This window comes from Ursus arctos, unplaced genomic scaffold, assembly GCF_023065955.2.
Source record: "Ursus arctos isolate Adak ecotype North America unplaced genomic scaffold, UrsArc2.0 scaffold_27, whole genome shotgun sequence".
NCBI lineage: Eukaryota > Metazoa > Chordata > Mammalia > Carnivora > Ursidae > Ursus > Ursus arctos.
In genome coordinates, this window is record NW_026622952.1 from 35,823,860 (window position 1) to 35,845,006 (window position 21,147).

Genomic DNA, 21,147 nt, shown 5'->3' on the forward strand with positions numbered 1-21,147 from the left:
TCCGGCTCATTCCTCTCCCCGCCCCCGCCTCCCCATGCCGCTCCCTCATAGGCCTGAGCGCCCCTTCCTGTCGGCACGCCCTTCCCGCGCTCTGGCCTCGCCCCCGTGCTTGGTTTGAAGACTGGTCCCGCCTGCTGCTGAGGACTGCTGTGTTTCCGCTCCTGGCCCGGGCTTCTGAAAGTAAAAGGAGGGACACCTGAACGCCTCGCGAGGCCCAAGGAGCAGAGAGGAGGGAGTCAAAGGCGGGCCTGACGCCCACTCAGACCTCCCGGAGGAAGGGGAGCAGGTTGCGACCCGCGCTGGTAATCCGTACTTCCCCTCTGGTGCCCGAGGCCTTTCCTTAGCTCACCCCCAGGTCCCTGCCCCTAAATCTTCCTTCCCTGCACCACTGCTTCCGCGCCTGTTTTGGTTCACGAACTAGGTTCAGACCCTGATGAGTCCTTTTCGCAGAGGAAAATATCAACACAGTCGAGCAGGAAATTCTGCATCAAACTTCAAGGACATTCTTCCAAGTCAGGGACCCCACGTTAAGAACTAGCCTGCCCCCGGCATTTCTCCCTAGTCCGGTATAAATCAGGGGCTGTAGTTTGTCCATAAATAGACGTCGTTATATATATATATATATATATGTAGCAGCCCTTTGTTGAGTGCTCAGTACCTTTTTCGCAGTACATTTTCTTATTTTATCCTTTCAACAACTCCTGGAGGTAGGAGTCCCAATCCCTACACGGGTTTAAGAAAGTTAAGTCGTTTGCTCTTGCTAAGAGAATTACCAGAGCCAGATTTGCATCCCAAGAACACCTGGGCCTTTCTTTCTCTCTCCCAAATTGAGAGGGGACCAGTGTTTGGCAGGCCTCTTTCTGCTGCGGTAAAACTGAACAAACCCTGGCAGTGGTTCAGCATGTCCTTCGTCATAAGGAAGGCGCTAGTATAGTTGCACAAGTCCTGTCACCCCATCGTGATGCCCACACCCCTTCCTGTGCTAAACTCTCTTAGCAAAATGATAATTCAGTTAAAGCAGCAGCAGCGGTTTTCTGTTTTCCTGTAAATTATACTAATTAGTCTCGTGAAACTTCACTGTAGTAAAAGGGTTGGCTAGAGGCGATGTCCTGACTGAATCCAGTAATTTTTTTTTACAGAATTGTCCCAGAGGTGGCAGACGTTGATCTGGGCCTCGAGGAGGAAGAATTTGGGAAAAGCAAGCTAGGCATTCCAGGTGAGAGAAATATATATGCCTGGGGTGATTGTAGTGGCTCAGGGACAGCATGTGGGCCTTATCATACATTTGGTGAGATGGCTGAACAATAAGAAATAAAATGATGAAGTGGTTTAGATTCTGGAGACTGTAAAGTGGTTTAGAATCTGGTCCAGATTCTCGAGGGAGTTTGGACTTCTTGAGGTAAACCAAAGTGAGAATTGAGTGATGTTCTGAATCATTAATGAGTGTTGCTATGAGGAGTTACAAATCTGGTTTTAAGGGTGGTTAGTCTGGCAGAGTTAGGCTATTTGGATTGGGGGATCCAGTGGGGATGGTAGAAAGGGGGAACTGGAAAAGAACAATAGATCACTGTATGTTTTCTTATCCCTTACAGGAGATTTTGGGGAAATTATGAGTTACTTCTGTTCAAGCATTGAGAGGCAAAATGACCGAAGTGGAAAAGGTGAATGGACTCATCTGGAATGTACTCTTATATAGCAATATTACTATAAATGAATTCTAATCACATGCTTTATTATGAATATTCTAGCAGTGAGAGAAATAGTCTAAATGTATTCCAAGAGGCCATAAAGGGGATTATGTTAAGAAAATAATGCCAACTACCAGAACATGACTAAATGCTAGAACTGGAACATATATGCCAGAAAACACAAAATACTGATGAATCTCTTCTCAGGGCGGAGGGAACAGGAGTTGACTTGTGATAGACGAAAGAGGAAAGAAGCCTTCCGTAGAGACCAGGATTCATGAGGCATGTGCTGTCTATCCCAGCTGCTCCTGGGACTCAGGCCATCAAGTGTCCGAGCTGGGCAAGTCGAGGCATAAACCTAGGGAAACCAGGGCTACTGAGGTTGGCTTTCCGTGTCATCTCTCTAGCTCCTTCCTTCTGCCTCTTCTCCCACTATAGTTCCTCTAAAAGGACTAAGCCAGCCTTTTTTCTAGCCTGACCCCCTTTAGTTGTAAAATTGGTATTGACCATGGTTAAATGCAATGTTAAGAAATAACATTGTGGGCGGGGTGGGGGGGCACCTGGCTGGCTCAGTGGGTAGAGCATGTGATTCTTGACTGTGAGGTCGTGAGTTCAAACCCCACATCAGGCCTAGAGCTTAATTAAAAAAAAAAAAAGAAATTAACAGTGTGGTGCAATGTGAAGAAATAAATAATAGAGCTCTTAAACCTACTATTTTAAAGTACAACAAATATTTTTCTTTGGAACTTGGAAACTTACTAAAAATAGCTACAGCCCCTGTGTGAAAAGGGGTTTTTGATGTACAGTTATATAAAAGAAAGACAGCGGTCCTTCCCCACCAGGAATTAAAAACATTTCTAAAATGGTGACCTATTTCTTATCCCAGAGAGTAGGGATGAGTAATATGATAGTCCAAAGCCAGAATGCCAGATGCTTCCTCATCTCCATTTCCTTTGCTTTTGTCATTCCACCCTCCTGCTCCAAATAGTCCAGCCCCCAGTTGTCTTCTGACCCTCACCCAGCTGTTACAATTTTTGAACTATGCAGACAACGTGAGAGCATAACATATATTGATTTCCTCTTTTTCCTCTGTTGGCATTGTGGTTTCTTCAGTCCAGGAAGCATCAGACTGGTTTTCCATTGTGTCTCCATGACTTTCATGTATGACGTATTCCCCATGGTCAGACCAATATTTTTACAAAATCAAAAGTTTTCCCGGTGTCCGTGTCACTAAGTGTGAACATCCACATGGTTATTCTGTCAGTTACTGGTTAGGTCCTAGAGCTACCAATCCTGTCTAATTGCATTCTGTGTTTATTTTCTTCATTAAGTCATCCGTGGGCTTTATTAAAAGTTAATACATTTCAAAGAAGAAAGTCAGTTTCTCACTTAGGTTGTCTAAATGTAGAGGATTTTTGTCTGTATGTGAAGCAGATTAAAATAAACTGGATACTTAGAATCTAGCAATCTGGAGTCCTATGTCACTTTGTATTGAAAAAAGCCATTTTATTAAAAATTATCCCAGCTCTTCAATTGGTGAAATTGTATTCTGTTCCTAGGTATAACTGTTATGAAATTTATGTTGATACCTTTAGATTTATGTTTGTTTCTTGGTTTATAATTTAAAATTTTCACGTGGATCAGGTGTAACTCTGAGAGAATAATCTTTCTTGGGTCTGATATGTTTAAAGTCCAACGTGAAATCTAACAGTGTCATGATATTCTGTCATCTCGATCTTTTAGGATAAACCTGTTTTTCCTTCCCGGGAATATATCATTTGCCAGTGAGTTTGTGTTGCAAAGTTTTCTGCAGAAATTCAAGAGAATATTTATCGACTTGATAAGCACAAGTACTGGAAGGGCATTGTCAGAGGTAAGTAGGAATTTTTCCCTCGAACGCCTTAGTGTATGTTGTTATTTCACTTTAAAAAAAACTAATACATGTGTTTTCTACATAGATAAATTATGATATTATTAATGAAGATGATACTAATGAAGGAGACTACATCAGTTATCAATTTCTATGTGAAAAAGCAGACCAAAACTTCTTGGCTTAAAAAAACTTTATTTTTCTTACAGTTCTATGGGTCGACTGGACAGGTCTTTGGCAGATCCCCCCTGAATTCACCCAAGCTTACTTAGGCGTTGAATTCAGATGTCTGGATGATCCAAAATGTCTTAACTCAATATATCCGATAGCTGGTGTTTGCTGTCAGCTGGGGTAGCTCGGTTCTTCTCCAGATGTCCTTTTATCCTCTGTGAGACTAGAGTTCTAACACGACTGTCTCAGGGCAGGACTCCAGCATAGCCAAATCCAGCGCAGAAGCATTACTCATTGATTACACCTCGGTTTTGCTTCACATTTGTTAATGTGACATTGACCAAAAGAAGTCGCGTGACCAAGCGTAGAGTCAGTGAATGGGCTCCGAGAGCATCTCTTGATAGGAGGAATGGCAGAGATTTTGTGGCCATTACTTACCTACGATGCAAGCTTTTCTTCCCTTCTAAAAGCCTATCCTTTTTCTTTTATCTTTTAAGTAAACCATAATCCCAAATCATAAAAGTATTTCCTGGCCCCCATACCTTGGCATGGCTAACATGGAAACATTGTGTGCAAACAAAAAACACATGTCATTAATAAACAAGGATTAAAAGACTGCCATTTCACATTGACTAATGACAAAAATACAGTCATTAAATTAACAGACGTAGGTTAAAATGTGTTTATTCCTAGGAGAAGAAAGGGGAGAAGAAGGGGGGGGATAAACAGAAGGGGGTATGAACCACGAGAAACTATGGACTCTGGGAAACAAACTGAGGAATTCAGAGGGGGGCGGGGATGGGCTAGCCCGGTGATGGGTATTAGGGAGGGCACGTATTGCATGGTGCACTGGGTGTTATACGCAAACAATGGATCATGGAACTTTACATCAAAAACTAGGGATGTACTGTATGGTGACTAACATAATATAATAAAAAAAATATAATTAAGGGGCGCCTGGGTGGCACAGTCGTTAAGCGTCTACCTTTGGCTCAGGGCGTGATCCCGGCGTTCTGGGATCGAGCCCCACGTCAGGCTCCTCCGCTAGGAGCCTGCTTCTTCCTCTCCCACTCCCCCTGCTTATGTTCCCTCTCTCGCTGGTTGTCTCTGTCAAATAGATAAAATCTTTAAAAATATATATATGTATATTATTAAAATAAATAAATAGATAAATAAAACTTAAAAAAATTAAAAAAAAATAAAATGTGTTTATTCCTGTCTTTAAACATGCTTATGCTTGACATAGACATTCTAAACCAAAACTAACCAGGGGCGCCTGGGTGGCACAGCGGTTAAGCGTCTGCTTTCGGCTCAGGGCGTGATCCCGGCGTTATGGGATCGAGCCCCACATCAGGCTCCTCCGCTATGAGCCTGCTTCTTCCTCTCCCACTCCCCCTGCTTGTGTTCCCTCTCTCGCTGGCTGTGTCTATCTCTGTCGAATAAATAAATAAAATCTTTAAAAAAAAAAAAACAAAAAAAAAAAAACAAAAAACTAACCAATGATGCAATTCCCATTTATGCACTAAATTTTTCTCCCAACTAACAGTTGTGTTGGGAGAAAAGAAGAGCAATGGATAGAAACAGAAGCAAAGAGAACTGCACAGTGGTGTCTAGAAATGAACTCTGCACTAGGAAATAGCGCTTGGGCAAGATAGATCATGCTTATATGCAATAAAGTGGTTATAATGGTTATTTCCTTAACTGCCATATTTATATTCTAAACAAAGAAATTGATGTCCTTGTTTGTTTGTTTTAGTACTAACTGACAGAAATCTTACATGGGATAGGATTTAGTTCCCCCGTAACTTCTAAACCAATGGAGAGAAAATGGGAAGCAAAACTGAAGCAAATTGAAGAACGGGCATCTCGTTATGAGAGGAATCCCTTGTCTCCAGTATACAGACCAAGATTGTCCAAGTCAGAAGAACCACCCTCCATTTGGAAACTATTCCATCGGCAAACTCACGCTTTTAATTTTGTTAAAAGCTGTAAAGAGGTAATTTTCTCATCTCCTACCTTTTTTTTTTTGAAGTTACTATAACTTAAGATTAAAAAAAAAAAAGTCTGTTGTTTGTCTTCATTTCAGTCCACATGATCTATCAAAAGAATTTAATTGTGATCTAAGTATCACACTATTTTTTATTTTAAAGATTTATTTATTTGTCAGAGAAAGAGAGAGTGCAGCAGGGGGAGCGGCAGGCAGAGCAGGCAGAGGGAGAAGCAGACTCCTGACTAAGCAAGGAGCCCGATGCAGGACTTGATCCCAGGGTCCTGGGATCATGACCTGAGCCGAAGGCAGGCGCTTAACCCACTGAGCCACCCAGGTGTCCCTAAATTCCGCACTATTTGCGGAAAATAATCCCTATGAATTTTTGGCCATTTGCTTAATATTAATAATGAAAAAGAATGACCTATGTAGTGACAATTAGTTTAAAAAATTTGTAATGACATTTTAAAAAGTTTTACTTGAAATATAGTTGACACAGTGTATTAATTTCAGAAGTACAATGTAGCGATTTGACAATTATATGCATTACAAAATGCTCATTGTGATAAGTCTAGTCACCATCTATCACCAAAGTTACTGTACTATTATTGATCGTATTCCCTATGCTGTACTTTTCATCACCATGACTTATCTGTTTTATAGCTGGGAGATGGTACTTCTTAATCCCTTCACCTATTTCTCCTCTCTCTCCGTCCCCCTTCGCTCCGGCAACCACCAGTTTGTTCTCTGTATTTGTGAGTCTATTTCAGGTTTGTTTTGTTTTTAGATTCCACATATGAATGAAATCATATGATCTTTGTTTTTCTCTAACTTATTTCACTGAGCATAATATCCTCTAGGTCCATCCACGTTGTGAACAGCAAGACTTCATTGTTTTTTCTATGGCTGAGTACTATTCTTTTGTGTACATATACTGCATCTTCTTTATCCTCATTTATCAATGGACACTTAGGTGTCTTCCATATCTTGGCTATTATAAATAGATATAGGTACATATATTCTTTTGAATTAGTGGTTTCATTTTCTTCAGGTAAATACTGAGTTACTGGAATTACTGGATTGTATGGTATTTCTGTTTTTAATTTTTTGAAGAACCTCCATTCTTGTTTCCATAGTGGCTACACCAACTTACATTCCCACCAGTGGTTCGTAAGTGTTTCCTTTTCTCCAGATCCTTATCAGCATTATTTCTCGTCTTTTTTTAAGAGATTTATTTATTTATTTTAGAGAGTGGGGAGGGGCAGAGGGAGAAGGAGAGAGAGTACTCAAGCAGACTACCCACTGAGCGCTGAGCCTGACACAGGGCTCCGTCCCAGGATCCTGAGATCATGACCTGAGCTGAAATCAAGATTTGGACACTTAACCAACTGGGCCTCCGAGGTGCCCCTATTTCTTGTCTTTTTGATACTAGCCATTCTGACTGGTGTGAGGTAATATCTCAATTGATTTGATTTGATTTGATTTGCATTTCCCTGATGATTAGTGATGTTGAGCATTTCTTCATGTGTCTCTTGGCCATCTGTATGTCTTCTTTGGAAAAATACCTATTCAGGTCCTCTGCACATTTTAAAAATCAGATTTTTTTTTGTGTTGAGTTGTAGGAGTTCTTCATATATTTTGGATATTAAGCCCTTATATATATCGTTTGTAAATATCTTCTTTCATTCAGTAGATTGCTTTTGCATTTTGTTGGTGGTGTCCTTTGCTTTGCAAAAGCTTTTTAATGTGGTCTAGTCCCAATTGTTTATTTTTGCTTTTGTTTCCCTTGCCTGGGGAGACAGATCCAGAAAAATATTGCTAAGGCTGATGTACAAGAGTTTACTGCCTATATTTTCTTTAAGGGGTTTTATGGTTTCAGGTCTTACATTTAGGTCTTTAATCTATTTTGAGTTTAATTTTGTGTATGGTATAAAAAAGTGTCTCACTTTCATTTTTTTGCATGTAGCTGTCCAATTTTCCCAGCACCATTTATCGAAACCACTGTCTTTTCCCCCCATTGCATATTCTTGCCTCCTTTGTTATAGATTAATTGACCATATAATTGTGGATTTATTTCTGGGCTGTCTATCCTGTTCCACTGATTTGTGTGTGTACTTTTGTGCCAGTGTCATGCGGTTTTGATTATTGTAACATTGTAATATATTTTGAAATCTGGGGTTGTAATACTTCCAGCTTTGTTCTTCTAGCTGAAGATTGCTTTGGCCGTTTGTGGTCTTCTGTGGCTCCATACAAACTTTAGGATTATCTGTTCTAGTTTTGTGGAGGATATTATTGGTAATTTGGTAGGGATTGCATTGAATCTATATATTGCTTTGGATAGTATGGACCTTATAGCAATATTACTTCTTTAGATCCATCAGCATTGTATATCTTTCCATTTGTGTTGTCTTCAGTTTCTTTTATCAGTGTCTCATAGTTTTCAGAGTATAGGTCTTTCACCTCCTTGATTAAATTAATTCCTAGCTATTTTATTTTTTCTGATGCAGCTGTCAATGGAATTGTTTTCTTAATTTCTTTCTGATAGCTCACTATTAGTGTATAGAAGTGCACTCAATTTCTGTGTGTTAATTTTGTATCCTGTGACTCTACTGAATTCATTTATTCTAATTGTTTCTTGGTGGAGTCTATAGGGTTTCTATACGTAGTATCATGTCATCTGCATATAGTGACAGTTTTACTTTTTCCTTACCAATTTGGATACCTTTTTTCCCCCCTTCTTTTTCTTGTCTGATTGCTGTTAGGACTTCTAGTACTGCAGTGAGTAAAAAATGGGAAGAATAGGCATCTTTATCTTTTCCTTATCTTACAGGAAAAGCTTTCAGCTCTTCATTATTGGGTATGGTGTTGGCTATGGATTTGTCATATATGGTCTTTATTAAGTTGAGGTGTATTCCTTCTATATTCACTTTGTTGATAGTTTTATCATGATGTTAAATTTGGTCAGATGCTTTTTCTGCATCTGTTGAGATGATCATCTGATCTTTATCCTTCCATTTTGTTAAAGTGCTGTATATCTTGATTGATTTGTGGATTTTGAACCATCCTTGCAACCCTGGAATAAACCCCAGTTCATGGTGTATGATCCTCTTACTGTATTGTGTTAGGTTTGCTAATATTTTGTTGAAGCTTTTTGCATCTGTGCTCATCAGGGATAATGGTCTGCGATTTCCTTTTTTTGTAGTGTCTTTGTCCGGTTTGGTTTGAGGGTAGTGCTGGTGGCCTTATAGAAACATAGTCCTCTGTCTCCTTATTTTGTTTGACTTTCTGTGTTTGTTTTTATGTATTAGGTAGGTCAGCTCTCTCTCCCAGTCTTCAGAGTAGTAGCTATATGCCACAGGTGTCCTGTGGGGCCCAGAAGCACAACCCCCACTGGTCACAAGAAACGGTCACTGTGGGGGTGTCCCTCTGTGACTGCATGTGACCTCCTGTTGTGACCAGGCTGCGACTGCTGCTTGTGCCCTGGTTACTGGGTTTTGTCCTCAGCCTTCTTGTCAGCACTGGCTCCAGCTGTGGCCCCTCTGGGCACACTGCTGGGCCATCCTGGCCCCCAGATCAGCGGACTCTAATGACTGGCTGCAGCTACTGCAGGCACGCTGGTAGGAAGGGCTGGCCCCGGGGCTGTTGCCTGAGAGCGCTGGCTGCAGCTGCTGCGGGTGCGCTGCTTGGCGGGGTAGATCCTGATGCAACTGCTGCGACCATCCTGGGGGGTTGAGCTGGCTCCTCACCTGCCTGGAGCAGGACTTGCTCTCGAGGGGTGCCAGTACCAGCCGGAGCTGTCTGCTGGGTGTAGCCAGGCTGGTGTTGCTTTTGCTTTTTGGGGATGCTGGTCCCAACCAAGGCTGTCTGCCAGGTATGGTGGGGCAGGAGCCACTTCGATGAGTGCCTGTTGGGGCAGGCAGGTTAGATGGGGCCAGTCCACCGTGGAACACAGAGAAGAGGCAGGCAGTACTAGGTAGGTAGACAGAAAGTCAGGACTGGCTCCCATAAGTGTCGGGCCTGCTAGGCCAAAGGAGGGCAATAAAACTGGCACCCGCTAGCACTCGTGTCTCCAGAGGAAGCTCCTACCTATCTTTGTTGCTCTGGCACTGGTCCTAAAATTAGTCAATAAATCTTCATGTATATAACCCAGTTGCTTTTCAGACTGCTGCTTCTGTGTGCTGGGTCTTGGACCAAGTAATATAGTGTGCTGGCCCTTTAACTGTGGAGTGTGTCTGAGAGTTAGGTCCTGGTGACTTTCAAAACCAGACATAACAGGGAGTGGGTACTTGTTCTCAGTTCTCCTGCTGCAGGTCCCCAGGCCTGGGGTTGCCTGATGTGGGGCTTGATCCTTTTTCTCCTCAGGGAGGACTTTTGTGCCTGTGTCTTGCTTGTGGTTCTCCGTACCAGGGTTTGGTTCCTATTTTTGTTTTAGCCTCTCCTCCGCTTCTTGATTTGGCCTTGTTTTTACGTCTTTAGCTGTGGCAGATCTGCTCTGCTGGTCTTTGACTGTTTTCAGAGCAAGTTTCCTTACTCGTGGTGGTTACCTCAGTGTGTCCGTGGGAGGTGAGCTCAGCATCCTCCTACTCAGCCTTTTTGTCCTGCTCTCACATAATGACATTTAAAGGAAGCTATGCTGGGGCGCCTGGGTGGCGCAGTTGGTTAAGAGTCTGCCTTCGGCTCGGGTCCTGATCCAGGGGGTCCTGGGATCGGGCCCCGCATCAGGCTCCCTGCTCTCTGGGAGCCTGCCTCTCCTTCTGCCTGCTGCTCCCCCTGCTTGTGCACTCTCTGTCAAATAAATAAATTTTTTAAAAAAACTTAAAAAATAAAATAAAAAAATAAAAGAAGCTATGCTTAGAGGAAGAATGGCCATATCCATGGACTGAAAAATAATAGAATGACTAGATATAAGTGGAGAACTAAAACGATACCCACAGAAATATGGGGAAATAAGTGAGTGGAGTATGAAGCTTTTAAGGATGAAATGAGGAGGAAGGAAAATTGAATTGAAGCAATAGGAAAACAAAATGTCTCAAATAGTATGGTTTAGAGTTATAAGCCCTGGCTTATAAATCATACCACCAAAGCAAACATGTATTTAACTTCCTGTGCTCTGCTTTTGTGCTTTGGAGTAGTAGAGTGGATTTATAATAATAATTCCCAACATATTAGGTAAGTGGGATTAAGAAGTGATTGCTGCCTGCTAGCCTTGCAAATGGTGTGAGGCTCAGAAATAAACAGATATGTATTGCACATCGTTGGTTTGGCACTGTGGGGAATATAAAGTCTGAAAAGGTGCATAGGTGAAGTCTAGCATAGATTGTGATTCTGATCATTGGTACTATATAAAAACTCAGCGTGCTTAAAGTTTTTTGGGATGAAGACCCTTTGTTCCCTTGTAAAGAGAAGCTAACTCAGATCTCATCAGAACAGTTTAGGAAGTAGGGGCGCCTGGGTGGTTCTGCTGGGTAAGCATTTGCTTTCAGCTCAGGTCATGATCCCAGGGTCTTGGGATCGAGCCCCATGGCAGGCTCCCTGCTCAGCAGAGTCTGCTTCTCCCTCTGCCCCTTCCCCTGCTCATGCACACATGCGCGCGCTCTCTCTCTCAAATAAATAAATGTTAAAAAAAAGAAAAAATAGTTTAGGAAATACAATAGCCTTTTGTGCTCATTTTTTGTAAACCCAATTCAAGTATTGGAAATTAAAATCTTGACAGGTTCATTTGATCTTGAATTAAAAAAAAATAAGAATATGATTGCTAAACTTAATCACCAATCTATAAAATTTATCTCAGGAAGTTTTTGTAATGTCAGTAATTTAGTCCCTCATTGAAATCTCACTTCTGAAAATGGAAGTTTATTTCCTTTATAGGCTCAACAGCTACCATTAACTAAGTAGAAAGAAAAGTACTTGTGTATCCCTTTATTAGAAGAAACTCTTTGTGGCAACAGATAGAAATGGTTATATCAAGTGCCACAGCCATTAACCTTAAAAAAAGTGTTTCTCATAGAAAAGACTATTTACAGTTACTTGTTAAAAGTAAACATTTTAAAACTTAAGCTTTTAATATTAACTTGCAAATATGCCATTTAAAAAATTTGTTTCCCACATGTTTTTATATATACTAGAGAATTTATTAATTTTAGCCTAAGTCATTTATAGTAACATTTAGGTTGTTTAAAAAAAAGAAAGTTTAAATGGGTGGCACAGTCAGCTGAGCGTCAGACTCTTGGCTCAGGCCATGGTCTTAGTGTTGTGAGATCGAGCCCCATGTCAGGCAACGTACTTAGTGCAGTCTGAGATTGTCTCTCCCTCTGCCCCTCCCACTAATGAGCTTGTGTGCTCTCTCGCTCTCGAAAATGAATAAATAAATCTTTAAAAGAAACAAGTTTAATTTCATAAACTGGAAAGTGAAGCTATAATAAGTCAAGCTGGAGTGATTGAAAAGTGATTTTTCTCCTTTTTTGTCTCTTTTTGATGTGGATATTTGGATTGTTTCTGCCTTGAATGTGTATTACTTGCGTGAATAAAAATAAATATAATTAGATTTTGATTGGCATAGATGCAATAATTATTTTTTTTAGTAATAAAGATGTTCAAATTCCGGTTTTCCAAAATTTGATAAAATTCTTCATGAACATTGAATGGCTACAGTTGATTTTGGATTTGTGCTTTATTAATTTTTTAAATATTATTTTTGATTTTATAAAGGAAGTTCATGTATTTGCTTTGGAATACAAAGTGGGCGATGGACAACGTATTTACCTAGTGACAACCTATGCTGAACTTTGGTTTTATTATAAATCCCGGTAAGTCTATAAAGGACAACACATTAAAATTACATTTCCTTCCTCTAGTAAAGTTCGTTAGGTTAATTTTGGCTGAATTAACTGTTGTAGATCTCAATCCCACATTGGTTACTCCTTTACCAGTAGAATTGAATTCTAGAGCTTCGCTGTCATGGCAACACTGAATGATCTTACCAGGTGCTGGGAGAAAAGTTGTGTGCAGCTGTGTGTGTGTTTTGAGTCCCCTTGCATGTGATGACACAATTCCCCTGTCACTTCTTGTTCAAATTATAAACCTTTTACTTCTATAGGATGCCATCTGGAATTCACATTGCACAAGTCATCATTTACTTACTGAGCAGTATCTGTTTTTATTAACCCATGTTAAAGTCTAATCTCTTGATCCACATGTGAGCATTGAAAGCTCTTTGAAGTCAGGTGATTCAGAATATGTTTTTAGCCAATTTTTAGAATACTGTTTCCTAATGAAAATACAAAACTTAAAAATTCTCGTAAAAAACTTATCAAATCCCAAGAATACATGTGACCCTGGGATTCCAGTTTGAGAAAGACAGTTCTTTTCTCAGACAAGATTCGTTCTATCATGACACCAAAAATAAAGAAGGGTCATACAATGTCAAAATTATCTGTGAATAAATAACAGCATGAGATTGACTGTATAATGTTACAGAATATGATTGTTACATCTTCTTTGATGGAAGCTCTTAATAATACAATCTGTAAACCCATGGGGAGGGGTGGTTCACTTTGACATGTGTTTATTGTGCCATAGTTATATGTCATTAAATCACGGTTAATGCACTATCTTGAGCTGTGAGATCAGCTACCATGATTTAAAAGGTATAAGATGTAAACCTAACAATCTTGAATTATTCAATTCAGAAAAAATCTCTTACACTGCTATGAAGTCATTCCTGAAAATGCTGTGTGCAAGCTTTATTTTGATTTGGAATTTAACAAACTTGCCAATCAGGAAGCTGATGGGAAAAAGATGGTTGCGTTACTCATTGAGGTAAATTACAAACTCAGATATATCTCTATATCTCTTCATTCACTTATTCATTCATTAAGTGAATCCACCCTATGTAATATTTGGGTTCTGTGTTTCACCTCCTCTTCCTTCTCTTCCTTTTGACTTTTTGTTTCTTAATATGACTTCCCTGAGTAAACTTCTAAAATGGTCAGAGGTTCAGTTCCATATATATTGTAATATTGGTACATCTGCTATAAAAAACGAGCTTGAGAAAGGTGGCAGTTTGGAAACTTTATTTTTTAAAATTATATATTAACTATTGCAAGTAGCTGATTCTGGTAAAAGTTAAAGTAATTTTTACTATAAAAATAGGTTACTGAGATGAATTTCAAGAAGATTTTGATGAAAAATTGTACCCTAGTTTTTGTGCTGGAATGGATTTTGGCAATTATTCTGTCTTACAACATCGTAAATGAGGAGGCTAAGGTTAAGAAAAACTTAATTCCTATTCCAGGTCCTGTAGTATTGGTAAAACATGATTGAGAAATACAGTTATTGTTTTTAACAAAGAGAAAAGACTGTAACTCTAGTATATGTTTTTGCTTTAGCAGTGCAACCAGGAAGTTACTAACAAAAGGAATAATATGGGCTTGTTCAACAAAAGTCTATTAATGTTTGTTTATAAAATTTTTTAAGATTTTATTATATTAAGTTTTATTAAACTTCTGTTGGCTGCTATTTGGGCTCAAAGTAGGTATTAACATTTGTTGATTAATTTGTTTTCTTTTTTCCTTTTTAAAATTTTTTTTAAGTTTTTATTTTATTTTTTATTTTGAGAGAGAGAGAGAATGAGTCAGCCAGGAGAGGGGCAGAGGGAGAGAGAGAATCCCAAGCAGACTCCATGCTGTGTGCAGAGCCAGATGTGGGCCTCAATCCCCTGACCCAGAGATCGTGACCTGGGCTGAAATCAAAAGTTGGATGCCTAACTGACTGAGCCATCCAGGCACCCCTTAATTTTTTTTAAATTTTTTAAAAAATTTTTAATTTTTTTAGAGAGAGAGAGAGTGCATGCATGTGTGAGCAGGGGGAAGGGACAGAGGGAGAAGGAGAGAGAGAAAATCCCTGAGATCATGACCCGAGCCGAAATCAGGATTCAGACACACAACTGACTGAGCCACCAGGGCGCCCCTTAATTTTTTTCTTTTAGACGTTAACTATGGATGACCCATTTTATAACTTTAAAAATATATCTTAAAATGTTTTTGATAAAGAGTATCTGATGATTATGTTGAATCACTGTTTTTTAAAAATTTTTTTGAAAAATGTATGCAAATACTTTTTAAAAAATCATGGAATGTTAGCTTTCTCTTGGCTTCTCCCCTTCTTTGCTTAGATTTATTTATTTATTATGAAGTATAGTTGACGTCTAATATTTTATTAGTTTCAGGGGTATAATGTAGTGATCAACATTTATATACATTCCATTTGTCACCATATAAGCTTATTATAATATTAATGACTATATTCCCTATATTGTCCTGCATACATCCCTGTAACTTACGTATTTTATAACCGCAAGTTTGTGTCTCTTAATCTGCGTCACGAACTTCGCCCGTACTCCTCCTTCCTCCGCTCTGGCATCCACAGCTTGTTCTCTGTAGTTTTTAGTCCGTGTTGGTTTGGTTTGGTTTGTAGATTACACAGGTAAGTTAAACCATGTGTTATTTCACTTTCCCTGTCTGACTTATTTCACTTAGCATAATACCAGTGCTGGCAAATGGCAAAATGTTATTCTTTTTCATGGCTGAATAATTTTATTGTGTATGTACACACATCTTCTTTTGCCATTCCTCTGTCAGTGGACACTGACATATCTTGGCTATTGGAAATAATGCTTCAATAAACATAAGAATGCGTGTATCTCTTTGAATTAGTGCTTTTGTTTTCTTTGGGTAAAGCCCCAGGAATGGAATTGGTGGATCATGTGGTAGTTCTGTTTTTCACTTTTTGAGAAATCTCCATACTGTTTTCTGTAGACACGGCACCAATTTACATTCCCACCAACAGTGCACAAGGGTTTCCTTTTCTCTACATCCTTGCCAACACTCGTTATTTCTTATCTTTTTGATACTGGCCATTCTGGCTTGTGTGAGGTAATACCTCATTATGGTTTTCATTTGCGTTTCCCTGATGATTAGTGATGTTGAGCATTTCTTCATGTTTCTCTTGGTCATCTGTATGTCTTCTTTGGAAAAGGTTCTGTTCAAGTCCTCTGCACATTTTAAAAATCAGATTTTTTTTGGTGTTAGGTTGTAGGAGTTTTTTTATGTATTTTGAATGTTAATCCCTTATCAGATATATCCTTTGTAAATATCTTCTCCCACTTAGTAGATTGTCTTTTTGTTTTGTTGATGGTTTCCTTCACCGTGGAAAAGCTTTTTAGTTTAATGTAGTCCCAGTTGTTTATTTTTGCTTTTGTTACCCTTACCTGAGGAGACAGATCCAAAAAATAATGCTAAGACAAATGTCCAAGAGATTATTCCCTTTATTTTCTTCAAGGAGTTTTATGGTTTCAGGTCTTCAATTTAGGTCTTTAATCCATTTTGAGTTTATTTTTGTATATAATGTAAGAAAGTGAATTCTTTGCCATGTAGCTGTTCAGTTTTCCCAGCACTATTTATTGAAGACACTATCTTTTATCCATTGTATATTCGTTCCTTCTTTGTCATGGAATAACTGACCATTTAACTGTGGGTTTATTTCTGGGCTCTCTATTCTGTTTCATTGATTTATATGTGTACTTTTGTGTCAGTACCGTACTGTTTTGATTCCTATAGCTTTGTATTATAGTTTGAAATCTGGACGTGTGATACCTCCAGCTCTGTTCTTTTTTCTTAAGATTGCTTTATCTAGGGGTACCTGGGTGGCTTAGTCGTTAAGCATCTGCCTTGGGCTCAGGTCGTGATCCCAGGGTCCTGGGATCGAGCCCCACATCGGGCTGCCTGCTAAGCGGGAAGCCTGCTTCTCTCCCTCTCCCACTCCACCTGCTTGTGTTCCCTCTCTCACTGGCTGTCTCTCTCTTTGTCAAATAAATAAAATATTTTTTTAAAAAATTGCTTTATCTAATTGTGATCTTTTGTGGCAGTCTCTACACAGCTGGGCTCACCTGCTGGATGTAGCAATGTTATGCCCCTACGAGCAGGGGGAGGGGCAGAGGGAGAGGGAATCTGAAGCAGAGCTGAGTGCCCCATCCCATGACCCTGAAATCACGACCTGACCTGAACCAAGAGTGGGACACTTAACTAACTGTGTCTCCCAGGTGCCCCAGGATTATTTGATATAATATAATCGTCATACATATTTACATGGAGATTAATTTCATTTATTGGTTACTTTGTATAACAAGTGTAAAATCCAGTAGGTAGTTTTCCCTTTGAGTCTCCAGGTGAAAAGGCATAAATTAGATTAATTCTTATCTTAACAGATGGTTAAGAAGTAACTAACTTACAATGGCTAGTGATAACATATCATCCTTTGAGTCAATGACTTAACTGACAAATTTTAGTAAGGCAAGCCTTCCCTGCTGACAGGTAACAAATAATCATATTTTTAACTTGTGGATTTTATAGTTTTAATATTTAAATGTCTTAAATTTTTATTTAAAGTTTTACTTGGGAAAGTTAACTTAGATGATTAGGATTGCTTTTTGTTTGTTTGTTTAACCTATGGAGTTACTACATTTATTCTGTATAGCTCCAAAGTACAACACTAGACTCTGTTCATTTATCAACGTTTCAGCCTCTAGGTAGCGTCAGTGTGTCTAGGCCCCGGAAGACCATGGTTTAGCCCACAGAGACATGCTTCTGCCTTCATAGAATTTATAGTCTAATAGAGAATAACAAATTAGGATAGGTTTAGTTACCATAATAAAAAAAAACGTGGCTTAAACAAGATAGAAATTTATTTCTCCCTCATGGAGTGTCTGGATATGGCTCCATTACATTAGAGACTGGGCTTGTTGCTTCTCTGTTTCCTGAGATGTTGCTTTTCTGTACATTGTCCAAATGGTCACTACCACAATGTCTGCTTTCCAGTCGGTAGATAATGAAGGGACGGGCACTCCGCTCCCCTGTAAGAGTGTAACTTAGAAGTCACCTGCTTTCCTTCTGTTCACATTCCATTGGCCTGAACTTGTGGCCACACCTTACTGCCGGGTGTCTGAGAAGTGTGGTCTTTATTCTGGATGGCCTTGTTATCCAGGGAATCAGCATTCCATCTCTACAGAAGCAGGGGAGAACAGATAGTGAGGGACAGCCCCTATAATGGAGCAGAAAGTGAAGTCACAATAATCACACAAATGAACATAAGACTGTAGTTGTGTAAGTACTATCACCGGGGACAGAGTATGAAGGGGGAATTGATGTAGAGAGGGAAATTGAGGAGGCCTCTGAGAAAGTGAGAATTTACTGAAGAATACAGAGCGCGTGGAAGGCGTTGCTATAATAATGCCAAAATAACATGAATAAATACAAGTGATTATGTAACTGTTAGGTATCTAAGTGCTTGGCAGTTTACAAGCATTTTGCTAATGTCAAAATAACCATGTATGGTAGTTCTTAGTAACTTCATTTTGCGAGTGGGAAGACAGGTTTCAGAAGAGACTTGTGGCTGCGGGGCCAATGCTTGTAAGCAGGTACAGGTGCTGAGCACTGTGCTAACTCTTTACTCTCATGTTGTCATTTCCTCCTAACAATAATCCCAAAAGTTAGGTCAGATTATTATCCCATTTTGCAGTCGAGGGATGTAAGGTTTGGCCTTGACCAAGGTCACAGAGCTGGTAAGTGGGAAAGCCAGTACTCACACCTAGATCTTTCTGATTCCAAATTGTGTTCCTATCCCCGTGCTTGCTGCCTTCTCATAATGCATAACTGCCTTCAGTGTCAGCAGCGTCTAGCCCCAGAGGGCTGTGTTCTTGGAGTAGACGGCTCAGTATGTCTGAGGAACCTTCCAAAAACTGAAACTATGAAAAATGGAATTAGTGACTTTTTAACTCATAGATGATAAAGAGCTGCTTAAAAAGAAATGTATTTGTTGTGCTAAAAAATAAATATATTTATTGTGATTTTAGAGATTATAAGATAAATTTTTTGAATTCTAGGAAGTCTATACTCCTGAGAGCCTGTGACTTTTTTAACATGTGTGATAATTTAAATATGTTGCATACTTCTATACATCAGTAATGTGGTGAAGTTGTTACATAGTAAATATGCAAATAATAAAAAAAGCTAGAGTTTTACCAAGATATTTGAATTTTCTCACGTAAGAATTTTAAAGCAATTTGAACTATTAATTACTTACCTTTTACCTGTGTTTTTAGCATGTTTGTAAAGCACTTCAAGAGCTATATGGGGTTCATTGTTCAGCCGAAGATGTTTTCAACTTGGATTCCAGCACTGATGAAAAATTTAGCCGCCATCTAATATTTCAGCTCCATGATGTGGCCTTTAAAGATAACATTCATGTTGGTAGGTATCCTGTTTTTTAAAAAGTCATGGAATTCTGTTAAAATCCTCATATTTTCCTTTTCCTCCTAAAGTTTTGTAAGTATGTGTTGGGTTTTATGGTTATTAACCTGTCCTAAATAATGAAATGTGATTTTTCACATCTTCGGGATTTGCCTTTAGTTCTAGACCTACCCTCCTCTTCTAGACACATTTTAGACACGTTAACCTACTCAGGAGGTCCTTGGCATTAATGGCTCTTGCTAGAGATTTTGGGATGGCCATGCAGTGCCTGGTACTGGTTTCTGCTCCAACAGGAGACATTTCAGAAGTTTTCTGGGTAATGCATGAGAGGCGTAATTCAAGTCTTATCTGTGATACCTCAGAGCTGTATTTCTGTCCTTCACTTCAGCCTTGCCTTGGCCTTGGCTTTTAGTCCATGAGGACTGGGGCTTGGGCTCCAGACCACATCTGGAGAGGCTTTTTTATTGATTATTGCTCCAGGCCGAACCTCAGGATTGGGAAAATGTCTACATATGTAAGCCCGAGAAGGTAATGAGGGTGTTTATCTGGGACTGGACATTGAGAGATGCAGGCCCCGGTATAAAATGAAGTCCGTCTGAGGGGGGGCAAGTAGGCAGAATGGGAACACTGAAAATCAAGGTCTAAATAGAAGCCCAAATCCTGAGTGTTTATCAAAGCAGCAGTAGAGTGAGTGTTTCTAGGTCTAAATGGCAGATGACTAACTGAAGTTCCCGTAATAGGTAATTCATTTCAGAACTACATTTGTTTGATAGTTTCAGGGGTACCTAGGGGAAAAGGCATGAACATAGTTGCTAAAGGACTAGCATAGAAGTCAGGAACCTAATTGCTAAATTAGATAATGCTAGGTCACAGTGACCTAGTTTGCTATATATGAGGGGCTCCTATTATCTCCCTATTTTGTGTTTCATAGTTGGACATTCCTTCCATCTTTCTTTCATCCCTTAGATATTGATAATTGTAAAATCTATCCTTACCGTCTGTTCATTCTGTCCTTAACCTTGATTATCATCCAGTCTCAAGTCATCAACACATAGATGGTAATCAAAGCCCTAAGTCTTTGTCTTCAGCCAAGATTGTCCTCCTTGATGCCAGACCCTTACAGCCAACTGCCTATTAAACATTCCCACATAGATACTTCAAACTCAGCATTCCCAGACCAAATTCCTCATTTTTCCCCTAAACTTGCCCTTTTCTCCTGTGATACGTATATCAATGAGTAGTATCCATCATCTACCCAAGTGGAAATATTGGTATCATCTCTGAGCTCTTTTCTCTCAGCTTATTTAGTCATCCAGCTGGAGTGATCTGATTATACCACTGATGCGCCTCAGACCCTTCAGGGATTGCTCATTGCCTTCAGGAAGATGCCCGGATGTCTCAGTTTGCAGAGGCCCCGCTGTGCCCTAGCCTCCCCTCACACCACCTGACCCTTGTAGTGTAAACCCTGACAGTGTTTTGTTCTGTTGGAATCCAAGTGCCTGAGTTAAGCTTCAATTGTTGAAGCATCCATTTCAAAGACCACTATTTCAAGAAACATTGTCAGCCACACTGTACCCAGCCAGGCTCTTTAGATTCAGAAATTCTGATTGATGTCAATAATGACCTTTGGGCCTCTTGTTTTCTCTTCCTTGCTTTAAATTCCTGCTCTTCTGGGGTGCCTGGGTGGCTCAATCATAAAGCGTCTGCCTTTGGCTCAGGGCCTGATCCCAGGGTCCTGGGATCGAGCCCCGCATCCGGCTCCTGACTCTGCTGGGAGCCTCCTTCTTCCTCTCCCACTCCCCTTGCTTGTGTTTCCTCTCTCAGTGGCTGTCTCTCTCTCTCTCAAATAAATAAATAAAATCTTAAAAAAAAAAAATTCCTACTCTTCTGTTTTAAATTCACCAATAAGGCGTGAGCCCAGGAAACCTTAGGGCTCCACCCTCAACCCCAATAAAAACAGAATCCCCCCACCCTTGTGTTTGCCTACACTTTCTACTGCTCTCTACCCAAGAGCTTGCTCTGTGGCCCCAGGTACTTAAAAGTAATAAACCTTTATTTTTATTTTCAAAGTTTCGCATTGCTTGTTACTGCAGGGCCTCTTACAGTCGCAATGAGAGCCACAAGGGC

At 39.8% G+C, this 21,147-nt stretch overlaps 1 protein-coding gene across 7 annotated transcripts in view; it reads left to right on the forward strand.

The window, feature by feature from the left end:
* The first annotated feature begins 91 nt into the window (after positions 1-91).
* PRIMPOL (primase and DNA directed polymerase) overlaps positions 92-21,147 on the forward strand; it is a 48,381-nt gene continuing 27,325 nt past the window's right edge. For 6 of the 7 annotated variants that reach the window (XR_008956018.1, XR_003318731.4, XM_057303543.1 and 3 more), the window contains exons 1-8: positions 98-302; positions 1,140-1,216; positions 1,593-1,661; positions 3,432-3,561; positions 5,486-5,725; positions 12,425-12,522; positions 13,405-13,534; positions 18,873-19,020. Coding sequence is in view for 5 of the 7 variants with exons in the window: in XM_057303543.1 (XP_057159526.1) it covers positions 5,546-5,725; positions 12,425-12,522; positions 13,405-13,534; positions 18,873-19,020 (556 nt within the window). In the remaining 2 variants the exon portion in view is untranslated. Of the gene's footprint in view, positions 303-1,139; positions 1,217-1,592; positions 1,662-3,431; positions 3,562-5,485; positions 5,726-12,424; positions 12,523-13,404; positions 13,535-18,872; positions 19,021-21,147 lie in introns of all 7 variants that reach the window. The other variant, XM_026508584.4, reaches the window with a different exon arrangement.